At 40.8% G+C, this 20,800-nt stretch overlaps 1 protein-coding gene across 9 annotated transcripts in view; it reads right to left on the bottom strand.

The window, feature by feature from the left end:
* Positions 1-676: 676 nt before the first annotated feature.
* Positions 677-20,800, bottom strand: part of TIAL1 (TIA1 cytotoxic granule associated RNA binding protein like 1) — a 46,101-nt gene continuing 25,977 nt past the window's right edge. For 3 of the 9 annotated variants that reach the window (XM_053305797.1, XM_053305799.1, XM_053305793.1), the window contains exons 5-13: positions 20,091-20,178; positions 18,151-18,226; positions 17,125-17,233; positions 12,660-12,740; positions 10,603-10,698; positions 10,429-10,513; positions 8,673-8,796; positions 5,842-5,981; positions 677-4,028 (exon numbers count right to left, since the gene is read on the bottom strand). In XM_053305797.1, the coding sequence (XP_053161772.1) occupies positions 3,911-4,028; positions 5,842-5,981; positions 8,673-8,796; positions 10,429-10,513; positions 10,603-10,698; positions 12,660-12,740; positions 17,125-17,233; positions 18,151-18,226; positions 20,091-20,178 (917 nt within the window). In that variant the 3' untranslated portion in view covers positions 677-3,910. The other 6 variants (XM_053305794.1, XM_053305798.1, XR_008318822.1 and 3 more) reach the window with 5 other exon arrangements.

The following is a 20,800-nucleotide window of genomic DNA, read 5'->3' as shown; positions in this document are numbered from 1 at the left end:
TAATGCAACAGCTACACTAGTGCAGGGGGTTCCCAGCCTATGGTACTCCAGATCTCACTGAACTACAGCTCCCATCATCCCCAGCAACAATTCATTGTGGCTGGGACAATGAGAGTTGTAGTTCAGCAACATCTGGAGTCCCACAGGTTGGGAACCCCTGCATTAATGTATGTGTTAAATTCCAGAGTTAAGGCTATCGCAATCTGGCTCAAGCACTAACAAAGCTGGAAAACTGGAACCTAAGGCGGATGCCTTAACAGACGTGCCACACGATCAGTAATCACGTTGTGCAATGGCTCAAATTGTGCTCACTTACAACATGCCCTCCATGCAACCATGCTTTTCTTTGGTCTTTGAGGCCCAAATCAAGATAGGGAGAATGTGTCTGTGTTTCTGTACATGGTACATGTTTGTGTGTGGAATTGGATATGCTTTTTTTTCCTTGTGTGCATATTTCAGTACCTCTGTTTTTATGCATTCATTTGTGTTGTATGTATGTGCCAGTGGTCATGCACATTTTTGCGTTGTGAGTGTGTGTGGCATGCATTTGTTGCACAGGTGTGTGTGTGTTTTAAGAATAGTCAGAAAATGTAAACCCAAGTTTTATGCACAGAGACCATGAAGAAGAATGTAATGTTACATGCTAAAGAGAAGACACAAATGACAGTATAGCATGTGTCATCAAAATGTTTTTGCTTTATTGAAACATTTTCTGCAGATGTTCGTTGAAACCCTGGCTCAGCTCACCTTTTCCCCTTCAGGTCATACCGTGCTTTTGTCATCAGGATTCCAAATCCTGGTGGCATGAGGTGGGATAGTGGTTGAGCTCTGTGACCTGGAAAGCAGGTTAGATTGCACTACGTTGTAACAATCAGGAGAGAAATAATGTGGCATCAAAAGCTCTTTGGTGCCCAAAACAAAAATCCCAACGGTGCTGGTGAAATATTTAAGAAAGCAACACTTAGTTCTCAAAGCATAAAACTGTCACAAAATTAAACCTCCCTAGTCAGCATCACATGGTATTTTGTGGCTTGAATAACTGGCAGAACGATTTAGAATTTAAAAACAAAGTTAATAAAAAAAATCTTCTGAGACAAAATACCTAGGTCCTTATCCTGGAGTGGTTGTTCTGTCTTGTCTTCAGAACTGAATCACTTGTGTATTTAAAACTGCAGGATTAAGGCCGTAAGTGCTATGCCCAACTAGCTTAAATTGTTAGCAGTGATATCTTGCTGAATCTAAATGGAGACAGAACACACATTTGTATAACATCCCAACCCCCTGAAAATCCTTAATTAGTTTTAACTTTCAGAATAAATTCATTTTCAAGATAGAGCTGGAGGATATAATCCCTTTTGAAAGCAACTGCAAGTCCAATTACTTAATGGATTCAAGGATGAGTACATTCTCTTTTAGCAGAAGTGATAACTTTTAAACGTCACTGGTTGACATTTAGACTGTCACGCTAGTGCAATGAGAGAAGTCATGAGCACACTTAAATTTGGGGAACTGTGTGAAGTTACAGTGCTCCGTGATATTGTGAGACACATACACAAGGTTGCACGAGGGGTTCAGTAGTCTGTCAACATCTTCTGCTAGCACAAGAACTAGTCAGAAATAATTTTATTTGCACATATCTGTGCTACATGCTTGCACTAATACAACAGCATTATGCTAAGCAAGACTAGTCCAGGGATTCTCAATGTTGGGTCCCCAGATGTTACTGGACTTCAACTCCCATAATCCCCAACCAAAGGCCACCAGGGCTGGGGATTATGGGAGTTGAAGTCCAATAAGATCTGGGAGCCCAACATTGAGAACCCCTGCTCTAGTTGACGTAGGTCACCATATCCAATATTAACAGAGTTCATAGCAGTTGCATCCCTCCCTGCCTCAAATTTTCCTAGCCTTAAAGACAATTTAGGAACACAGAACTCCCTAAAAATATTTCAGGTACAGCAGGACAGTCATATGCTGCAAGAACAAAGAAATCTGCTGTTGTAAACACCAACAGCTCTGCAGTCACTTCAGATGAGGCACCTGTCAGAATTGTAAGAACTCACCAGTGCAGTCTTGTCCAAGAAGCAAGGTGACATTAGTTTTGCCAAAAGAAATAACTCTCCCAAGTAATGAAGATATGAATTCATTTTTCAAATTGTGCTAGGTCTGTAATGCAAGACTCTGCACAGCAACCCATTGCTTAACAATAAGAGTTATGTTTACAAAGCAAACATGCAGGTTGCCCCATACATTTCTGGAACTGCATCTACCAAAATGCAAGTCTTTAAAAAAGAAAATCAATCAGAACAGATTATGGCAATGGGGCCTATTCAACTTATTAGAGGACTTCAGTACATTAAAATTCGGAGCTGACACATCTGCACCCCCTAGCTGTTGCAGGTAACACATTTAGTTCTTGCATCTAACTTACATTCATTTACAACTTAAAATTTATTGAGGCAGTTTTGTCAATCTATCCATAAAATAACTGAAAAATAGCCCAAGTATACCATTTAAACAACTTCATGATTTATCCCCAAAACACTCAGTGCACAAACAACCCCAGCCTCTGTACAGGTTTGTCACATGCAAGCCACCTCAAAATACAAAAAAACATTTTAACTAAAAATAAGCCACAACTCAGTATATTTGTTTCAACTGCATTTCTGTTAACCAAATGGCACATTGAAGAATTTCTAAAATAAGATATTTTAACAATCTGGTTAAAAAAATTCTTGGGCTAAATATTTCTAGACTTAAAAAACATCCCAAGATTTTTTCTTTTTTAAAACACTCAGGTACTATACAACTTATATGAACCTTCAAGTATACAAGGTTGTCAACCAAGATATTTACATACTGAGTAACATAAAGCAAAATAATTCAGATTTCTAGTGACAAAAGGAACTGAATTAAAGAGTTATGAAATTAAAATTAAGGCCCTTTGTATAACATTTGTGTAAATTTTTAAAGCAACTTTGGAAGTGTCAGTCTCCCACATTCTTGTCAGTCTACCACAAATAAAGCAGTAGGTGACATTTGACTTTTAAGTATTAGTCTAAATAATTACATTTCTACTTCTATGTCTGAACATGCTTTTGTAACACTGCAGTTAAGTACAAACTTTATGAAAACACAAGTATGACTGCCTAAGCACCATACTGGAAAAACAAAAAGTTGCTTCCCAATATTAGATGCAGTGTTGTACTTTAAAGCAAACTTGATTTGAAAAGTATTAATATGCTCCTGGATGTGGACAGCAAGTGTTTGCTCAAGTATTGTAGACAGCACGGCTTTTCATCAAAGACTGAAATATTTCTATTAGGCTTCAGTTTCTTCAAACATAAGAAAGCTTAATTATTTGTTTGTTTTTTTAAAAGCTATTTTCATAAGTTATGTCTTCTGCAGGGTGACCTTGTGATTATTTGTGGGGAGCGGGGGGGAGACACAGCATTGTCTTCTGTGATGCAATGTTTGGTCCACAGCCAGAATGTCAGAATTTAATATTCAACTAGAACCAACTTTAATGTCATTTTTCTTAAGAGTGGTGATGTCACACACTGAAGACAAAAAGTGGAATGGCAATCTAAGAATCATTTCTTCCTTAAGCATTTCTTCCTAACATACCAACATTTGTAGTCAGAATTGTCTTTATTGACTTTATTTTAATTTTTGTACATAAAGAAAAACATGTTCATATTCATCATGAACAAAAAAACTTAAAAAGGCATAACTAGAAGACATTTGTGTCCTTCACCAAAGCAAACGCTGTGTTAAAGGTTCCAAACATTTTCAATTTCAAAATAAATATTCTCTTTCCCCTCCCGCCAAAGTCTATATTCCAGTCTTCAGAATAATCACTGGAAATTGAAACCTATCTTGAAATCACACTTCTAAAGAGAGTCCCAGCTCACTGCGTTTGGTAACTTGCCATACCATATCCAGCCTGATTAGGTATTACAGGAGCAGCTTGTCCCTGGGGAGGCTGAGCACCAAATCCACTCATCCAGGCTGCAGATGGTGTTTGACTTTATTTAAGAAAAAAAGAAAAGCAATGAGTTATTTATCAAGGCAACTAAGTAACTATCTTCAGAAAAGGACAAAAAAGTTCTTACACAAAGTACGTTTGTAGATAATGGTTTCTAGCCCAAACAGAAGGATGAAAAGATTATATTCACTAAGAACTTGGCAGCTTCATACAACTTGCTTTCGATCACTGTAGCCTTACTCCTATCCTTGCAGCCATCAATCTAAAAGAAATACTGCCACAGTTTTAGTGCATGAGCACTAGGAGAAAAATGAATATATATGGACTTACTTGATAGTTCCTACAAATAAAATGGATATCTTGGCTTTTTTCCTGGTAAAGACCATTGGGTTAATATAGCAAGTGATAGGAATAGATTGTACATTTAAATATAATTAATATACATATATCCACTGCATATTTTGTCAGTCTGCATCAATTTTATTAATTAAATCACACACCTACAGTTTCTCTCATGATATTCAAACAAGCTGGCAGATTCTTAGAGACAGACCATATTTTTCCTTAAGACATACACATGTGGAACAACTGGATATATATGGTCAGGAACAGGGCAAAATCATGATAACTGAGCAGGAAAAAGTATCAACTGTTTGAAAAATATAAGCTGTTTCATAAAAGTATATATTGTAATCACATCATTAACCATGAATGATTTGACTAATGATTTCTTTTACAGCTGTTTTAACCACTAGCTCAAATAAGTCTATATTCTGCTACTAGACAACAGAAACATATTCCCTTGTAATAATCTAATCAAAGGATAAATATCCATAAAGTTAATACCTTAACAACTGAAGACTTCTCAAAAGCAGTAGTAATTCAGGAAAAGAATTGTTCATCCTCCCCTCCTCGTCACTGCCAGTTCTACCCATACTTTCTCTGGGAATGGTAACTGAAAGGCAGAGTGCTGATGTGGCTACGGTGTGGGATCAAACCCCATCCCTCACTATATTTCAGCCTTTCCTGCCCTCAGAATTACTGGGAGGAACAGTAATGTAGCATCAGTAATGTAATATAACATGTAGTATTCCCCATATGCAGTACCCTGAGCTTGGACGAAGGATGAGATTAAAATACAATAAGTAAAGCTAGGATAGTCTGCAAGGAGCTGATATCTGGGTGGTTCTGCTTTGCTATTAACTCAAAATTAATACATTATTAATCTAAAACATGCTAATTGTACAATACACTTTGTCTAACCTACTGATGGCCTGGGGAAAGGAATTTAGGCAACAGAGAATACTTTCAAGAGAACATGCACTCTCAAGTTTTAACAGTATAGCAAATTATAAATCTGGATTTTGGATATTTATAGAATATCATTACATTGTTAGTCTTAGTCTCTCTAAGTAGTAGTGGGTTGCAGCCAAAGTAACTACTAAGCACCATTGAAATAAATAAGAAGTCAGTCATGACTAACTTAATTTCAATGAGACCTAGCAATGACTTTCCTTGAATGTAACCCCCCAAAATTTAAAGCACTTTCACCTATATAGAGCAGTAAGTTGTTTTAATTTTTATTATGGAACTTATAAAAAATAGACTGATCTAGGGCATGAATGTCCACGGAGAGCCAACTCCCAAAACTTAAAGAAGATTCAAAATGCTGATACTATCTTTAAACCTGCACAGAAATCAGAGAGATCTGTTTAGAGACAGGAAATTAAGTGTTTACCTTAGCCAAGACTGGTGAAGCCAAACAGACACACAGGCAAAAATCACAGCTGAGAGTTTACATCCTTGGAGAGCAGGGCATATAAATAGCATTTTGAGAGAGTGGAATTACTTACTCTACACCAAATCCCTGTTGATTCCACGCTTGTCCATACATTCCATAAGATGGCACTTGCCACCCATTGGTCATGTATTGCCCATACTGCTGTGGATTCCCATACACCTGACTCCACTGTCCCCACTGACTGTAATCCACCTGAGGGTTAAAAAGGATTAAGTTTCAAATATACTAGAAGTACCAAGTAGCATTTACACTTGGGGCGGGGGGGGGGGGGAGAGACACATAAAGCATATGGGAAACTATGGAGCCCTTAAACAATCAGCATTGAAATGTGCACTGTAATATGTAAATATACAGATGCAAATAGATGGTGTTGCAAGAGCTGGTGTAACAATGGTTGAGAGACTAAGCTATAAACTAGAGCCTCCCTAGTTCCAATCAAAGCTCTGCCATGAAAGGTAGCCTCTGGCATGCCCTCCTTCTCAGTCAAACCCCCACCCCCCAAGTCATCTGCAAGATGCATATAATTTTACAGGATTATTTAAGAATTGTAACATAATACAAAAACAGGGGCACGCATCCCCCAGAACACAGGCATCTCTGTTTTGAGAGTCAGTGTGGTGTAGTGGATGGAATGTTGTACTCCATCCACTACAAGATGTACTCCAGGAAGACACAAATTCAAATCCCCATTCAGCCATGAAACTCGCTGAATGATTCTGGGCCAGTCACTTATCTCTCAGCCTAACCTACTCCACAGGGTCATGCGAGGATAAATATAACCCTGTATATCATTGTGGTTTGCTTGGAGGAAGAGCGCGATATTAAGGTAAAAATAAATATATTTTTCTTTTGTAGTGGCAATGCCACCGCATGCATGCTTCCTTCTCTTGCTGGGCACAAATAGCCCCAAGAGAGCAGGTCAGCTCCAAAAGCAGGGAGTTTGAACTCCTAGGTTTTTGAGATGATTGGGAGCTAGACAGTGTGGCACACCAGTTGGGGAACACTGAACATGTAGCCTGCACTCACATTTAGCAAACTGGGCAAAAAACAGCAAGCACACTGGGGAACAGTGGGACTGCACTCTTACACTTCCATTTATTTACTATAATGTCTAAAATCGTGTGCTCCGACGAAAGTTGCCATCTCCTTCGATTTCTGGGTGGTGCCTGGATTTGAACTCTCCCCACCAGTGCCTGGGCCAGCTCTTTTTCTGCCCGGATTTTAGCTGCCGCCACCCATCTCCTCTGCAGTGGCGGTGGCGGCACAACTTGGGCTACAGGCAGCTGGCTGGGCGAGCTAAGCAGCCTGCTGTCATCTGCCGAGCAGCTGCTTCTGTGTGCCTGCGCAGTCCACGACACACGGCACGTGACAACGTCTTGCCTGTCGATTGCCCGCCCACCCAGACCAGTGAGAAAGTGCGAGCTTAGAGGCACGGTTGCCTCTCAGGACAAGCACTTAACATTTAATATATGAAGGACAAGCCTCTAATGTTCAATCTCAAAGACAACACTTCATGCTAAACACAGGAGTGAGTGTCAAGTCAGGCATGCCGCCCCGAGAGATAAGAAGGAACAGTCTTGCTTTGAAGGGCTGGGGGCAGGGGGGAGAAGATGGGCGAGAGTGTGTGTCTTTCACGCTTGTTCCCTTCTCTTCCTGATGAGTGCAGAGCCTGGCAGAATGACCCCTTGCCAGCCTAAAGCAACTTTACATTGGGGAGGGGGGGGCATTAAAAAAAACAACCACCCTGAAAGGGAAAGAGGTCAGAGAGAAAAGTCCCCTTCTCCCTTGGAAGAATCAAATTTGTATTGATTCTTGAGGATGTCTCAGTGGTGGCAGGACTGCTGCCTCCGAGTCCCCAACATCTGCATTCTTATTAATTTAGTGGAACTGGCCCACTAAAGGAGCTAAATGAGAGCCTATTAAATGAAAGCAGCATTAAAACAAGTACCTAATTGAAAATGATCACCTCTACTTTTATTCGCCTAATGAAATGTCTTGATGTAGTTTGAGAAGAATATGGGGTGGTGGGAACCAGCAGGGTACAGAAGCAAATTTGTAAACATTTGTTTGACAGCTGGGCGGGAGGGAGGGAGGGAGAGGAAGGATGTGTGGTTTGTTTTTTAAAATGTTCTCAGACACGTGCATCTACTTACTACTTAAAGGAAAGAAAAGGCAAGAAGTTTGCTGTGGGGACATCTAATACAGTTATACTGAAACTTAACAGTAATGAAAACAGAATTATTGTGAAACTACAGTAATATTATTGGCTACATTACAATATTTTAAATTAAAAAGGTCTGTTTTGGTGTTATATTTTATATGCTGGTCTCAGGATGTAAAGGGTGATATGGCTCAAGGATACTGAAAGCCTTAATCCCCAGCACCAGTTTTGCAGGGTCAGTTGTAGAATTTAGTAGTGATTAATGCCCTCAACATAAGCTGGGCTATCTTCACCAATCAATAGCATTTGCAGGTATTGGGAAATGGGGCAGCGGAGCTGGCAGTCTGCAGTTGGTGAGGCAATCTATGACAGTGCAGCACAAAGCTAATTAGATAAGGTTAAAAACTAAACTTGATATTAGAAAGTGTTGGTAAATTTACGATATCTAGACATTAAATGCCTAAAATGGTCAGGTAAAAGATGATTCCCCAACTGTTGGTGGTTGATGTCGAGAGGGGAGACATCTCACAGTGCTTGCTCACATAACATGCAAATTAGTTGCAACACAATTTGCATGACATACAAATTAGGCGGCCAGGATTTGGGAAGCTTGAATATGGCAACCCTAGTTCAGATCCAAATTCCACACAATGACTTCACCCACTTGGCCAAATGAATACAGAGGAAACAGGAAACCACGTTGCACTAGTAACACCAATTACCTGCTGAAAATTTTTAGTCATATCTGGCGACTCTTTACCCCAATAGCATTTAACAACATGTCCTTCAATTGTAGTTCCATTGACTGAAACAATGGCATGTGCTGCACTTTCATGAGTTGAAAACCTGAGAATAACACAAAGATTTTATCACCATACAATAGTAGTGCAGATAACGTATATCAGGCTGAGATGATCTCAGGAATGTGTAGAGAATAGTGGTGTGCACGGAACCGCACCTTCGTGGTCCTGCACTGGGGAGGGAGGCTCTTTAAGGGTGGGGGAGGGTGTACTTACCCCTCCCGCCACTTCCCCCCCTCCAGCTCTCCCGATTTTGAAAGCATTTGGGGTGGCAGGGTACCTCCCTGCCGCCCCTTCCCCCATTCCTCATCAAAAGGCTTCAAAAGCCTGACTGTGCGTGCGCACGTCACATCCATGCATCTGCAGTCTGATGTGCGCACGTGACACATGGACGTGACGCGCGTATGCGCAGTTAGGCTTTTGAAGCCTTTTGATGAGGAACGGGGGAAGGGGCGGCAGGGAGGTACCCTGCCACTTCAAATGCATTCAAAAATGGGAGCAATGAAGGGGGAAAGCGGCGTAAGGGCTAAGTACACCCCCCCTTAAAGATCCACCCCCCTGCCCCCAGCGTTGAACCACCATAGGTCCGGACTGGTCCGGAGGCCCTTAGAATGGGCTCTGGACAAGTCCGTGCACATCCCTAGTAGAGAATGACACAGAAAGGAAAGGTAAGTAACCTTATTTTGCTTTGGAACATGATGGATTATAGTTATTAATATAGTTACCAATGTACCTTGTGCTTTTCAGAATAATTCAAACAAGACAGAGACCCCCTACTGAGAAGCTTACAAACTAAATTCCAACTGTGATGGAGACAATTGGTTCTGTCGTCATTAAAGGATTGGAGGTAGCCATCTAGCAGGAATAATCTGTATGGGCAGGGTGATGCTAAATGAGCCACAGGTGCAGTTTGTTCCCACTCTCCTCTTTCTGCCCCAGCCACCTCGCTCTTCCTCATTTTGCTTGTTGCCACATTAACCTCAGGTGCATGGACTGGTTGAGAGGAGAGCTGGTCTTGTGGTAGCAAGCATGACTTGTCCCCATTGCTAAGCAGGGTCTGCCCTGGTTGCATCTGAATGGGAGACCTGATGTGTGAGCACTGCAAGATATTCCCCTCAGGGGATGAAGCCGCTCTGGGAAGAGCAGAAGGTTTCAAGTTCCCTCCCTGGCTTCTCCAAGATAGGGCTGAGAGAGATTCCTGCCTGCAACCTTGGAGAAGCCACTGCCAGTCTGTGAAGACAAGACTGAGCTAGATAGACCAATGGTCCGACTCAGTATATGGCAGCTTCCTAACCGGATGAATAACCAGCTTGCATGCCTGGGGTAACCTGGAAGCAGGCAGAATGAGGAAGAGCAAGGCAGCCAGGGAGAAGAGAAACGAGCCGAACGAGCTTGTTTATCCCCTTGCTCCACCCATACGGGATGCTCCTGCTCCGGTGACATGAGGCAAAATTTGAATTCTCAACCGTCAGAGAAGTTTAGTTACTTAGCCAAACACAGAGCTAGTGCTAGAAAGCACATGAAAGGCTCTATTCACAATCATTCCAGCTGACTGAAATAGCTAAATGAATCTTCATACTGTCTTTCAAAAGCTCTGTTTTTGTACAGCATTGCCTATAATGCATTCTGTGAATACTTTATTACATTCCATTCCAAACAAGTGTAACAATTATCCTACCTCACAAAAGAATAGCCTTTTTCTGGAAAAACTCTTATTTCCATAATTTGTCCAAAAGGTGAAAACGTCTGTCTCATCAACTGATCTAGAAGAGGTAACATTTTCTATTAGTTGTCTTTGTGCTGAGAGGTTCAGTAAGAATGTCTGGATATCCTCAGAAAATGTGGTTCCTACCTGTTAACCCAGAAGCAATTCCTCCACAGTAGACTGTACAGTTTTTGGGGCTTGACTGATTTACTACATCTTCAAATCTCAGTTGTTTTGTGTTGTCTGGAAGACAAAATACACTGTTAATAATGGCTTCTCATTTATTTTCCACTTCATAACAACTTTGAAAAGTGTTGCCAACTATCACAGGAGATGCACATTTTTAGAGTGGTTCCTACTGGAACAAGGCCACGTTAGCAATCCTGTGCTAACCAGGCAAAGAGGCACCTTTCAAAGTGTCAGTTCTTTTTTATTTAGCAAGAAAGCAACTGGTCTCATTCAGTCCCAGTGTTCTTCCAGTGGATGTTGCTGGTGTCTACCTTTTGTTTCTTTTTAGTCTGTGAACCTTCAGGGATGGGAAACCATATTCTTATTCTGTTTCTATGTAAACTGCTTTGAGAACGTTTTCAATGAGAAGCATTATATAAGTGATAATTATTGCACAAAGGCCCTTTGAGACATGGAGCTTCAGGAGAACTAGCAGCAAGTCAAGATTTTTCTTTGTGGGTTCCCCCACCCCCTCCTCAGAAATAGTGGGTGGGTTCACACAAGCACCAGAAAGTAAGCTGGTGTCTACCTTTTGTTCCCAGCAAGAATGCATGCCCAGCATGAGCCGCTACTTCTGCCCATTTCTGCACTGTCCAAACCTGCCAACCTCCTGAGCCCCACTTTTATCCAGGAACCCAACATTCGTAATATACATTTGAAGCTGGGCAGCAAATGTCAGGTGGTAGAGGGAAGTATGGTTCAGGAACCAGAGGCTGTCAGGTTCAGACTACACAGAAATTGGCAAGCGTAGCTGCTCACACCAGGAGTACACACTTGATGGCAAACAGTAGTTCCTGCTAACCTACTTTCTGATGGTTGTGTGAATCCACCCAGAGTCTGAATAAGCATCTTATCTGTTAGAATGGAATCCTTTAGCTTAAAGCAAACATTGATTTCAACAATATTCAAGTTTTAATATAAATGTTGTGCATACATGGCCTTCCTTTAGTAAGAACTACACTGAACATCTGCTGAAGTTTTGCATTTTTAAGTTATGCAAAGAATTATACTCCCAACAGGTAAGTTGCTCATCTGAGCATTGCTTCCACTAGTTTATCATAATATCAATAATAGGGTAGCTCCAAGTATGATTCATCTCTATTTTAAACGATGAGAACAATTTTCATAGAACACTCCTGAGGAAGCAGCTGGTCTTATTTAGATGAATGAATAAAGATGCCAAAACCAGCAACCACCATTCTGGATCTGGCTTAATAACTTCCTCAGAAACAGAATCCCTCCACAGGGAATTTATCTCAAAAGTATTCACTAAAGAATGATGTGAACTCCATGTTTCCATACCATGAGTAAAAATGAAACATTTTTTTTTTTGGGGGGGGGGGGCGTTTATGCTGCAAGAATAATCATGCAAGCATACATTTTGAAGTCGTGACTACACTTGCTGTCTTCTTAAGCTGCCATGTTCTGTTTTATTATTTTATATTCTGTGGTGCTTTAGAAACAATGCAGAAAGTTGGGATATAAATAACTTAATGCATAAATAAAGGTGGAGTTAGTCTAGGACACAACCACCTGTTTTTGAAGAATGTAATGGAAGGCTGCTTACCTAGAACTGTGATTCTTTGAGTGGTCTTCTGTGCATTTACATGGATAGGGGCTGCTGTTTCTGTGCAAAGCCTGTCAGGAACCTTCTAAAGCTCTACCTCATTGCTTTTTAGGCATGTATGTCGCCACCCCCACCCCCACCTGACAACATCCACTAGTATATGCAGCTGCATATTGGTCAATGACCATAATAAATATTTGATTAGTAAATACAATTTGCCTTTCCTTCAGTTCGAGTAACTGTTGCAGCCACATGAGACATTATGCAGAGCTGCAAAGGGAAAGAAGGGTGGATATGTGAATGCACCGGAGACCACTCAAAGAATCACAGTTACAGGTAAGAAGCCTGCCATTCTTCTTCGTGGTCATTATGCCATTCACACTGATGGGAGTATAATAAGCAAACATACCTGGATGCAGAGAGCAGCGTGTCAAGAAAACAGAGTGCAGGGCAGCCCTTCCAAAAGCCACATCAGATCGTGCATGAAGATCTAAAGCATAATGTTTCACAAAAGATGACAGGTGGGCCCAAAGAGCAGCTTTGCAGATGGACAGTATAGAAACGCCTCTGTCAAACGCTGACATGTGGAATGCGCCCTAACTTCCTCAGAAACAGGTTTCTTATTGTATTAGTTAGTTCATAACAAAGCTTAATAGTCAATGTCATCTACCAGACAAATGGAATGAAACCTATAGACCCCTATTGAGTTTACCATAGCAAACTGAGGAGATTGGTCAAAGACAGTAGTCCTATGCAAATAAAATGACAGCACTCTCTTCACATCCAGGAATGTAGTGCTCTCTGAGCAGCAGAAGAAGGGGTAAAACACTAACAAATTTCCTGAGAAACATGAAGTGTAGAAACTAGCAGGGGCAAAAAACTGGAATCAGACTGCAACACAACCTTGTTGGCATGAAAAGTTATGTAGATAGGTCCTCAATATTGTGCTCTAAGTTCCCTGACTCTGAGAACCAAAATTGCAGCAACAAAAAAATGTTTTGAAAAATATGAGTAGTTGCTTAAATGGCTTGCACATTGGTTGGGGAAAAAACGACGACAAGCCCATGAAGGAGGCACTCTAGGCAATCAAGAGTAAGTCCTCAACAGCCTTTAAAGAAATCTTTAGCAGTGGAGCAGTAGATGACAGTCCAGCAGTCCCCAGTTTTTTAGCCTTTTAAAGATGATAAACTCAGGCTTTTTAAAAAAAGCTGAAGAGAACATAGTATAACATGTAATGGGGCCCGATGAGCCTTTGCAAACTTAGAGAAGTTGTTCCATTTTGCAGCACTCTGTGGTGGGTTACCAGGAGTTGAAACCAACTCGACGGCGAACCCCCACCACCCCGCCCAGTAGAAGTCTCTCTGGAAGCAAAGAGAATTTGTAGAACCTCTTGGTCAAACACTGTATTCTACCACCATCCCTGGAGAGAAGACAAAGACGAATCGTGAGATGTAGGTGAATATTGTGAGAGAAGGAAGAGGCGGAGGAGGAATATGGAAAAGAGGGCTGACAGGGTCACCAAAGCAATAGCAGGACAGGTTGCCATGTCTCTTATTTCCTGGAGAACTTTCTGAGGAAGTGTGGCGTTTCCCCACCCTGCATGACTGCAAGAGAGTCTATACTGAGCATTAGGTCCTGTTGCAAACATGTTGATTCAGGGAGTTGAGTGCCCTATGTGTCAAAAACCTTGCTCCTGAGAGCAGGTCTACTCTCATAAGAAAAGCCCTGCTGGATCAGGCTAATAGCCTATTTAGTCCAACAACATCCTGCTTCACATGGTGGCCAACCAGGTGTACCTGGGAAATCTGTAAGCAAGGAGAAGAGGGCAACTGCCCTATCCTGTTAGTGTTCTGTGGCACCAAGTGTCAGGGACATGCCACCTTTGATTCTGATAGAACTAAACAGCTATCAAGGAGAGTAGCCACCGATAACGCTATCCTCCATTAATTCATCTAATTCCTTTTTAAAACTGTCCAGACTGCTGACCATCACCACATCATGCAGCTGTGAATTCCAAAGTTTAAGTACACACAGCATAACTCATGGGAAGCCAAATGATGTCAATGAACCTGCCAGTATGCTTTGAGTCACCTGAATATGGAGAGCTGATCAGGTTCTGGATTCACCAGTTCCAGATATCGACAGCAAGGTAATGCAGTACCACCCTGGCAGTTTAAGACTTTGCTGTTGTGGCTATCTTTATATATATATTTATTTATTCAATTTCTATACTGCTCTTCCAAAAATGGATCAGGGTGGTTTACACAGAGAAATAATAAATAAATAAAATGGATCCCTGTCCCCAAAGGGCTCACAATCTGAAAAGAAACATAATACAGACACCAGCAACAGTCACTGGAGGTACTTAGAGAATATATAATTCTCTAAGACATACCCGTAGCTAATCCCATGCATGGCAGCCATGGAATGGGCCAGAGAAAAAATATGGTGGCGGTGGTGGTGAGGGCCGGCCAGCGAATGAAAAAGGTGGTGGCCGGTCGAGCGGCCACGAGCTGCAGGCAGGTGGGCGGGCAAGCAGCTGTAGTTGGCGGCTGGTGCAAAAGGAGGAAGTGTGGGGGGGGGACAAAAAGAAGGCGGTGGCTGTGGGCAGGGAGAGAAGAAGATGGGCAGGGGGGAGAAGATGGGTGGCACGGGTAGACAAAAAAGCGGGAGTGAGGGGAGCAGGAGTAGACGGCAGGAGTGGGGGGAGAAGGCGGCAGCGAACTAGGGGCACAGATGCTCTGCACCAGATCAGCTAGTAAGTGAATAAGAAGCTGATTCAATGAGACTGAAGACTGGACTAGTAATGGGCTTTGAAAACTTATTAACTTGGAAACCCAGAGATGTTACCATTTGAGAAAGCTGTTCAGCGTATAGCTTCAGGTCCTCTGAATGCGAGCCAGGCTTCTAGTCTGCAACCCATTCCAACAGAGAAAAGCTGGAAGTCAGATCTGAGGTTAGTGAATGAGAAGAGTAAACTTCAGAATCAGAGTGCTTATCTAGGGTCGGAGGACGAGGAGCAACCATGTCGGATTCAAGGAAGGGTGTGCTTATACAGAATCTCTTGGTTTTGATGTTGGAGACCATACTGATATTGGGACCAAAGGCAGCCTGCTGGGCGGAGATGCTAGTTTGATAGTTCTCAGTCACAAAGAGGTTCCCAATGCAAAGTGGCTGCCAATGCCATCTTGTAGAGGATGGCCCTGTTTAAGCAGCAAAGTTTTCAAAGAATACAAGGAATAGTTACACCCCTAGACTGCTCCCAATTCCAGAATGGAGACCAAGAGCAGGAAGATCATCTTTTCCAGGAAACCTGGAGCGTGAACACAAATATCGAATATAGGGAGGGGAATAATGATTGATGCTCCCAATAATCTTGGTACCATGGTCTGGACCTCAAACAAAGCACGCCTGAATGTCTGAACTGATTGTCTCCTCTATCACAGGCATAACTGCTCCTGTGATCATGGTAAGAGACATCTCTGTGGAGAACTTCTTCCAAGTACCTCTGGTTATGTAGATAGGAAACTCTCAGCAAAAGGGGAGGGAGCAAATCTGTACTGTATATCAGGTTCCAGTTGAGCCTATTGAACACCCTCTGGCAAGGGTAAAGATGGAGTGACTCTTTGAATCCTGGATAGACTCAAAGATGACTATCCCTGTTCCAACACTGGAATGGTATGTTTTTTCTTCAACAACAGAGTTGGTTGAGAAGTTAGCATCCTCCTCTTCTGCTTGGGCAATGGATCTGAAGGTGATGGGTCCAATACCAGTGGGGCTGTATCCAAATGGACTAAAAAGCAGCACTGATAGCTGTGCTATTTGACATGATGCTGTTATTACTGACATTCAAGTGGGAATGGTATGTAATCAAGTGCATGACCATCACCATCAGTACTGAAGCCAAGATTCCTGTATGAGGTCTGGCAATCCAATCTTTCTGTGTGGTCAAATTCTTAGTGGCCAATATTGCTTTTTCCTCAGAGAAGCGTTTGTAACTAGGAAAAACTATTCCTTCTAGCCTGCTTGGTAAATTTCAAGCAATGTTGGCAAACCTCTACAATGTGGCCCCCTCCAAGACAAACATGGACTGCTGATACTATCTGAAGAGGGCAGTTTCACTCCACAAGCAAGTACACCTTTTACAAGACCTTGCCAGCTATAAGTATGAGAAAAGATGGCAGAAAAATGTAGGGGGGAAGGGGGGTCACCCAAGAAGAAGAATAGATAGAAAGAAGGGGGGTCACCCAAGAAGAAGAATAGATGCAAATTTGACAGAAAATGGCAGAAGAAAAACCCTGAAACAATATAGCAACCATTTTTTAAAAAGTAGGTAACACTGAGGAGAAGCAATGACTGAAAAGGGAAAGGTTTTGATGAAGCAAACAGTGCATCAATCAACAAAGAACTTAGGTGTGAACCATGCCTATTTGAGGACATCATCAGGGGGCAGGTTCATGCCAAACTGTGAGATAAAGCTCTAGAAGGTTCTTGACGGGCTTTCCACAAGCACAGAAGCTCCCATCAGTGTGACTGGTACAGACACCACAAAGAAGGCATTCACTAAGTATGAGAAGAAATCAGAAGAGGTCTATCTCGACTGTGAGGTAATCTGACTAAATGTGACCTATGTCTTTCAAATACCAACCATAAATAAAACGACGTTTGGGACAAATCTGACAAATTTTACAGGACTGTTATAAGGTAAGGCTCTCTGAATACTCAAAATGCATTATATGAATGCTAAGTGTTATTTTTAAATATTATGCAAAGAGCTGCAGATTGTTACCTACAGATATGTTAAATTAGGTGTTATATTAAAGTCTAAATTTCTCCCTGCACCATCCCCTACTCTTCTTCTGCCATTTACTTACTTTCTTGTGTACTTTTAGGAGCAGGTGGCTTTCGTGTTGCCCAGTTAGTTCTGATTTGACGACCTCCTAACCACTGGCCTCCCATGTGCACAATTGCATTTTCTGCATCCTGAGAGAAAAGCAAAGGTTCAAAGCATATACACAACAGATTACCTTTTCTGAGAATAAGCCATAAATGCTGAAATTTGAGTCCACAGCATGTGTTCTGTCATTTTATTCCCAACCTGTTTATTTTAAAAAAAATTCTGGGCTATAAAAGAAATCCATTCTCTTAGTCCATTATTTCAAATGTTTTTAGGAGAAGGATATCATGACAAGCTTTGTGAAAACTTTGCACAAGCTAAAGGAAGCTCACACAAGGGAAATTCTCCAACTCTTCTTCCCACAGCAGCTCCTGGACCCACAGAAGAGCCACTCCTGAGGCTCAAGTGACCCCGGAAGAGGACAGGACAAGGTGTACAAAGTTGCATGTGGAGGGGGGAATCTACCAAAACTGGGTATATATATATTCCATATATGAAGATTGTCCCTTCTGCTAGAGCCCCCTAAAATGCTGCTTCTGTGCATAAAATGCAGGGCCCTCTGGAACAATATGGGAAACAACATGGTGCTGCAACAAGAAGAGTTGTTCAATAACAAGGGGGGAAACAGTGCAAATTGGTAGCTCTTCAACCTTGCACAAGTGGAGGTAGTTACACTATTGCTTCACTGGATCAAAATATGTTGTCCCAGATATGCAAGTTACTAGTCAAGTAAAAAAGAAAACTGCGTCTTTTTACAACTCGTATCCAAAAACTACACCACAGTCTACAAAAACTACACTCACAGCAACACCCACCAAGCTAGGCAACACAACATTCCCAGAACACAGGGTGGTGGGATTTTGCCCTTCACACATTTCAGTACAGTACCCACTGTATGGAAGAGAAGTTGCAGTGGCATCTCAGAAGTACGTGTTTTGTACATCATATATAGGATATTAATAATTCAGATACCTCTGCTAAGTCTAACTTTCTGATTACTCACCAGTTTGTTATAAAATGATACAAAGCCATATCCTTTTGATTTTCCTGTTGCCATATCTTTAACTACCCGTGCGTCCCTGTGAAGAGAAGCACAGTTATATGAGGAAAATATTAAAGATTTTCAAAATAAAAACTAAAAGGAACCACACACACTGTATTGTGAGCATAATTTTCCCTATTATAAACTCAGTAACCCCTACAACTATAACGATTCCTAAACTCTCCCTAATGCTTCTTTACCTGTCAGAAAAAAGCAGTAGGACAAAAAATAACATGTAATAAACATGCAACCTATCCATATAACCTGCACTTTCTATAACTGAAATGTTCAGATTTGAAATTTTTAAAAGGAATAAAGTTTCCTTTTCTAATACTCTATTGGCTAGGGTCCTCTAAGGTTCACTGTTCTATAAATTACTGTAACATTTCTAGCTATTTTACCATGCATTTTCTAAATAACGCCCTCTGCCTAGTGATATAAAATATGAAATATTAAAAAATTGAAAAAGAGGAAAAAAATAGGAATTAAAAGGCATACATGGCCTGTTAACAGATTTCTTTATTTTTCTTGGTCAATTCTCTACCATCATTTTGGAGTTTGGGCAGCTGTAAATTTTGAAAAATTGACATTTTCAGAAATTTAAGAAAGGAGAATAAAACTAACAACAATGCTAAGCACACCAGTACGAAAACAACAAATTTTACACATAAATTTTAGTGAGTAAGTTAAAATGATTGGAAATATAGAACTGCACTGAATATAGAATGTTAAAATGTAAATACTAAAATATGTATATATAAATAATGTATAATAAGAATAAATAGAAATGAGAAAAAAATCTACAACTGAGTTCCAGTGTGCACAGTTCCTTGCAGTTAGCTTCAAGATCCTGTCCATTCTTATGAGCAATTCTGCAAAATAATCAGAATGCTATTACTTTTAATTGTGACTTGGACTTTAGAAAAACTGCAGGTCTCAGGTATAAATAAAGATTGAGAGATAGCAACCTGTATTAAACCTTTTTATATTGGCTCGCAAACAGTACTACTTACCACATTGAGATAAAAAGCAAAGTAAACAGACAAAATAAGATTTATGTTTCAATTGAAAATATGTACAGTGAGTAGAGAAAAGATTTTGCTTTAAGCAGAAATATATTCCTGTAAAGTAACACAAGATGTTCAAGTTTTGTTTTGGAGTTGTTCAAAGGACAAAGAAAACAAGAGGAGAAAATATTTGAAGGAGCCAGATTATGCAACAAGAGACAGACATACTATAGCACTTACAAGAACTCTTGCAATGTTTAAAGTTTAACAAGACTATGGACTTTTGGAAATCTAATCCCACGTTTCTACTGTCTAAGAAAAAGGGCATTTTTGGACTGGCACACTTGGTGCACCACTACAAACACAAAGTCACTGTACTTTAAAATTCAGCCCTTCTATTCTGCCCCGCACCCCACTTCAAGGATAATTATAATTGTACTACTTTTGAAAAGGATACATGCACACAACTAGGTTTCATAGGTAGCTATGCTATTGTATATAGTTTGCCTATTGTCCAACACTACCTACATAATTATCAGAAGAAAAAGGTACCTTGATGCTCCTAACACATACTTCTGTTGATTTCCAAGAACGAAAAGCAAGCTAAACACATTTTTCTTGCTCATTTGCCACCACCACATAAACCTTAAAGAACATAGGATTTGTTAAAAGCACACAGCTTTCAACAGATTTGGAGAAGAGACCTCATTCTTTTTTTTTTGCGGAACAACATAATGCAACAAAACAATATTATACCCCACCCACTACACCATTATCAGGAAAACTTTAAATAGATATGAGCAAAATGAAGGACATGAACTTAATTTTTATTTTTTTAATTTTGTATTATGACAATCTACATTAATGATTCAAGGTACAAACTACGGTACTTACGATATTTTACCAAAAGGAGCAAATGCTGACTTGATATCCTCTGTTGTTATTTCTGGACTTAAATCTCCCACAAACACATGGAAGTGATCTGATGGGGGCCGGGGTGGGGGGGGCGAGAGAGAAGAGGCACAACCCAATTAAATACATTCCCATTATAGTCTTTATTTTATACAGTTTTGTTTTATACAGTAGGACAGGCATGGGAGTAATAATATTGAATCAGATTTGCAAGTCTGACTTGAATTTATTTATTTATTGCATTTATATCCCTTTCTTTCTCTGAGGAGTTCATGGTTATTTTTATCCTCACTACAACCCTGTGAGGTAGGTTAGGCTGAGAGATACATGACTGGCCCAGAGTCACCCAGTGTGTTTCATGGTTGAGTGGGGATTTGAACAAAGGTCTTCCCAGTCCTAGTCCAACACTACGCTATGCTGGCTCTCTTTTAACACTGACAAAACTTCTTCAGTCAGGAAGAATATTAAGGGGAATGAACTGACCCTTCAAAAGTGAAGTAATTCAGGCTACCATGTACATTCAGCACCTGTATAAGAAACATACAGGTGGACCTCATTATCCTCAGATTATCATGGGTAATGATAATGACTCATTGAGTCTATGGGAACATGGGGGTTAGGTTCCCAGACTAAAAAAACTGCCCCGAATCACGAAAATTGGCCAAATAAAGTGCCCTACCATGTTCCATGGG

This window comes from Hemicordylus capensis, chromosome 3, assembly GCF_027244095.1.
Source record: "Hemicordylus capensis ecotype Gifberg chromosome 3, rHemCap1.1.pri, whole genome shotgun sequence".
In the NCBI taxonomy this organism is placed as follows: Eukaryota; Metazoa; Chordata; class Lepidosauria; order Squamata; family Cordylidae; genus Hemicordylus; species Hemicordylus capensis.
The sequence above is the reverse complement of the archived record's forward strand: the minus strand, read 5'-3'. Positions and strand labels throughout refer to the sequence as shown.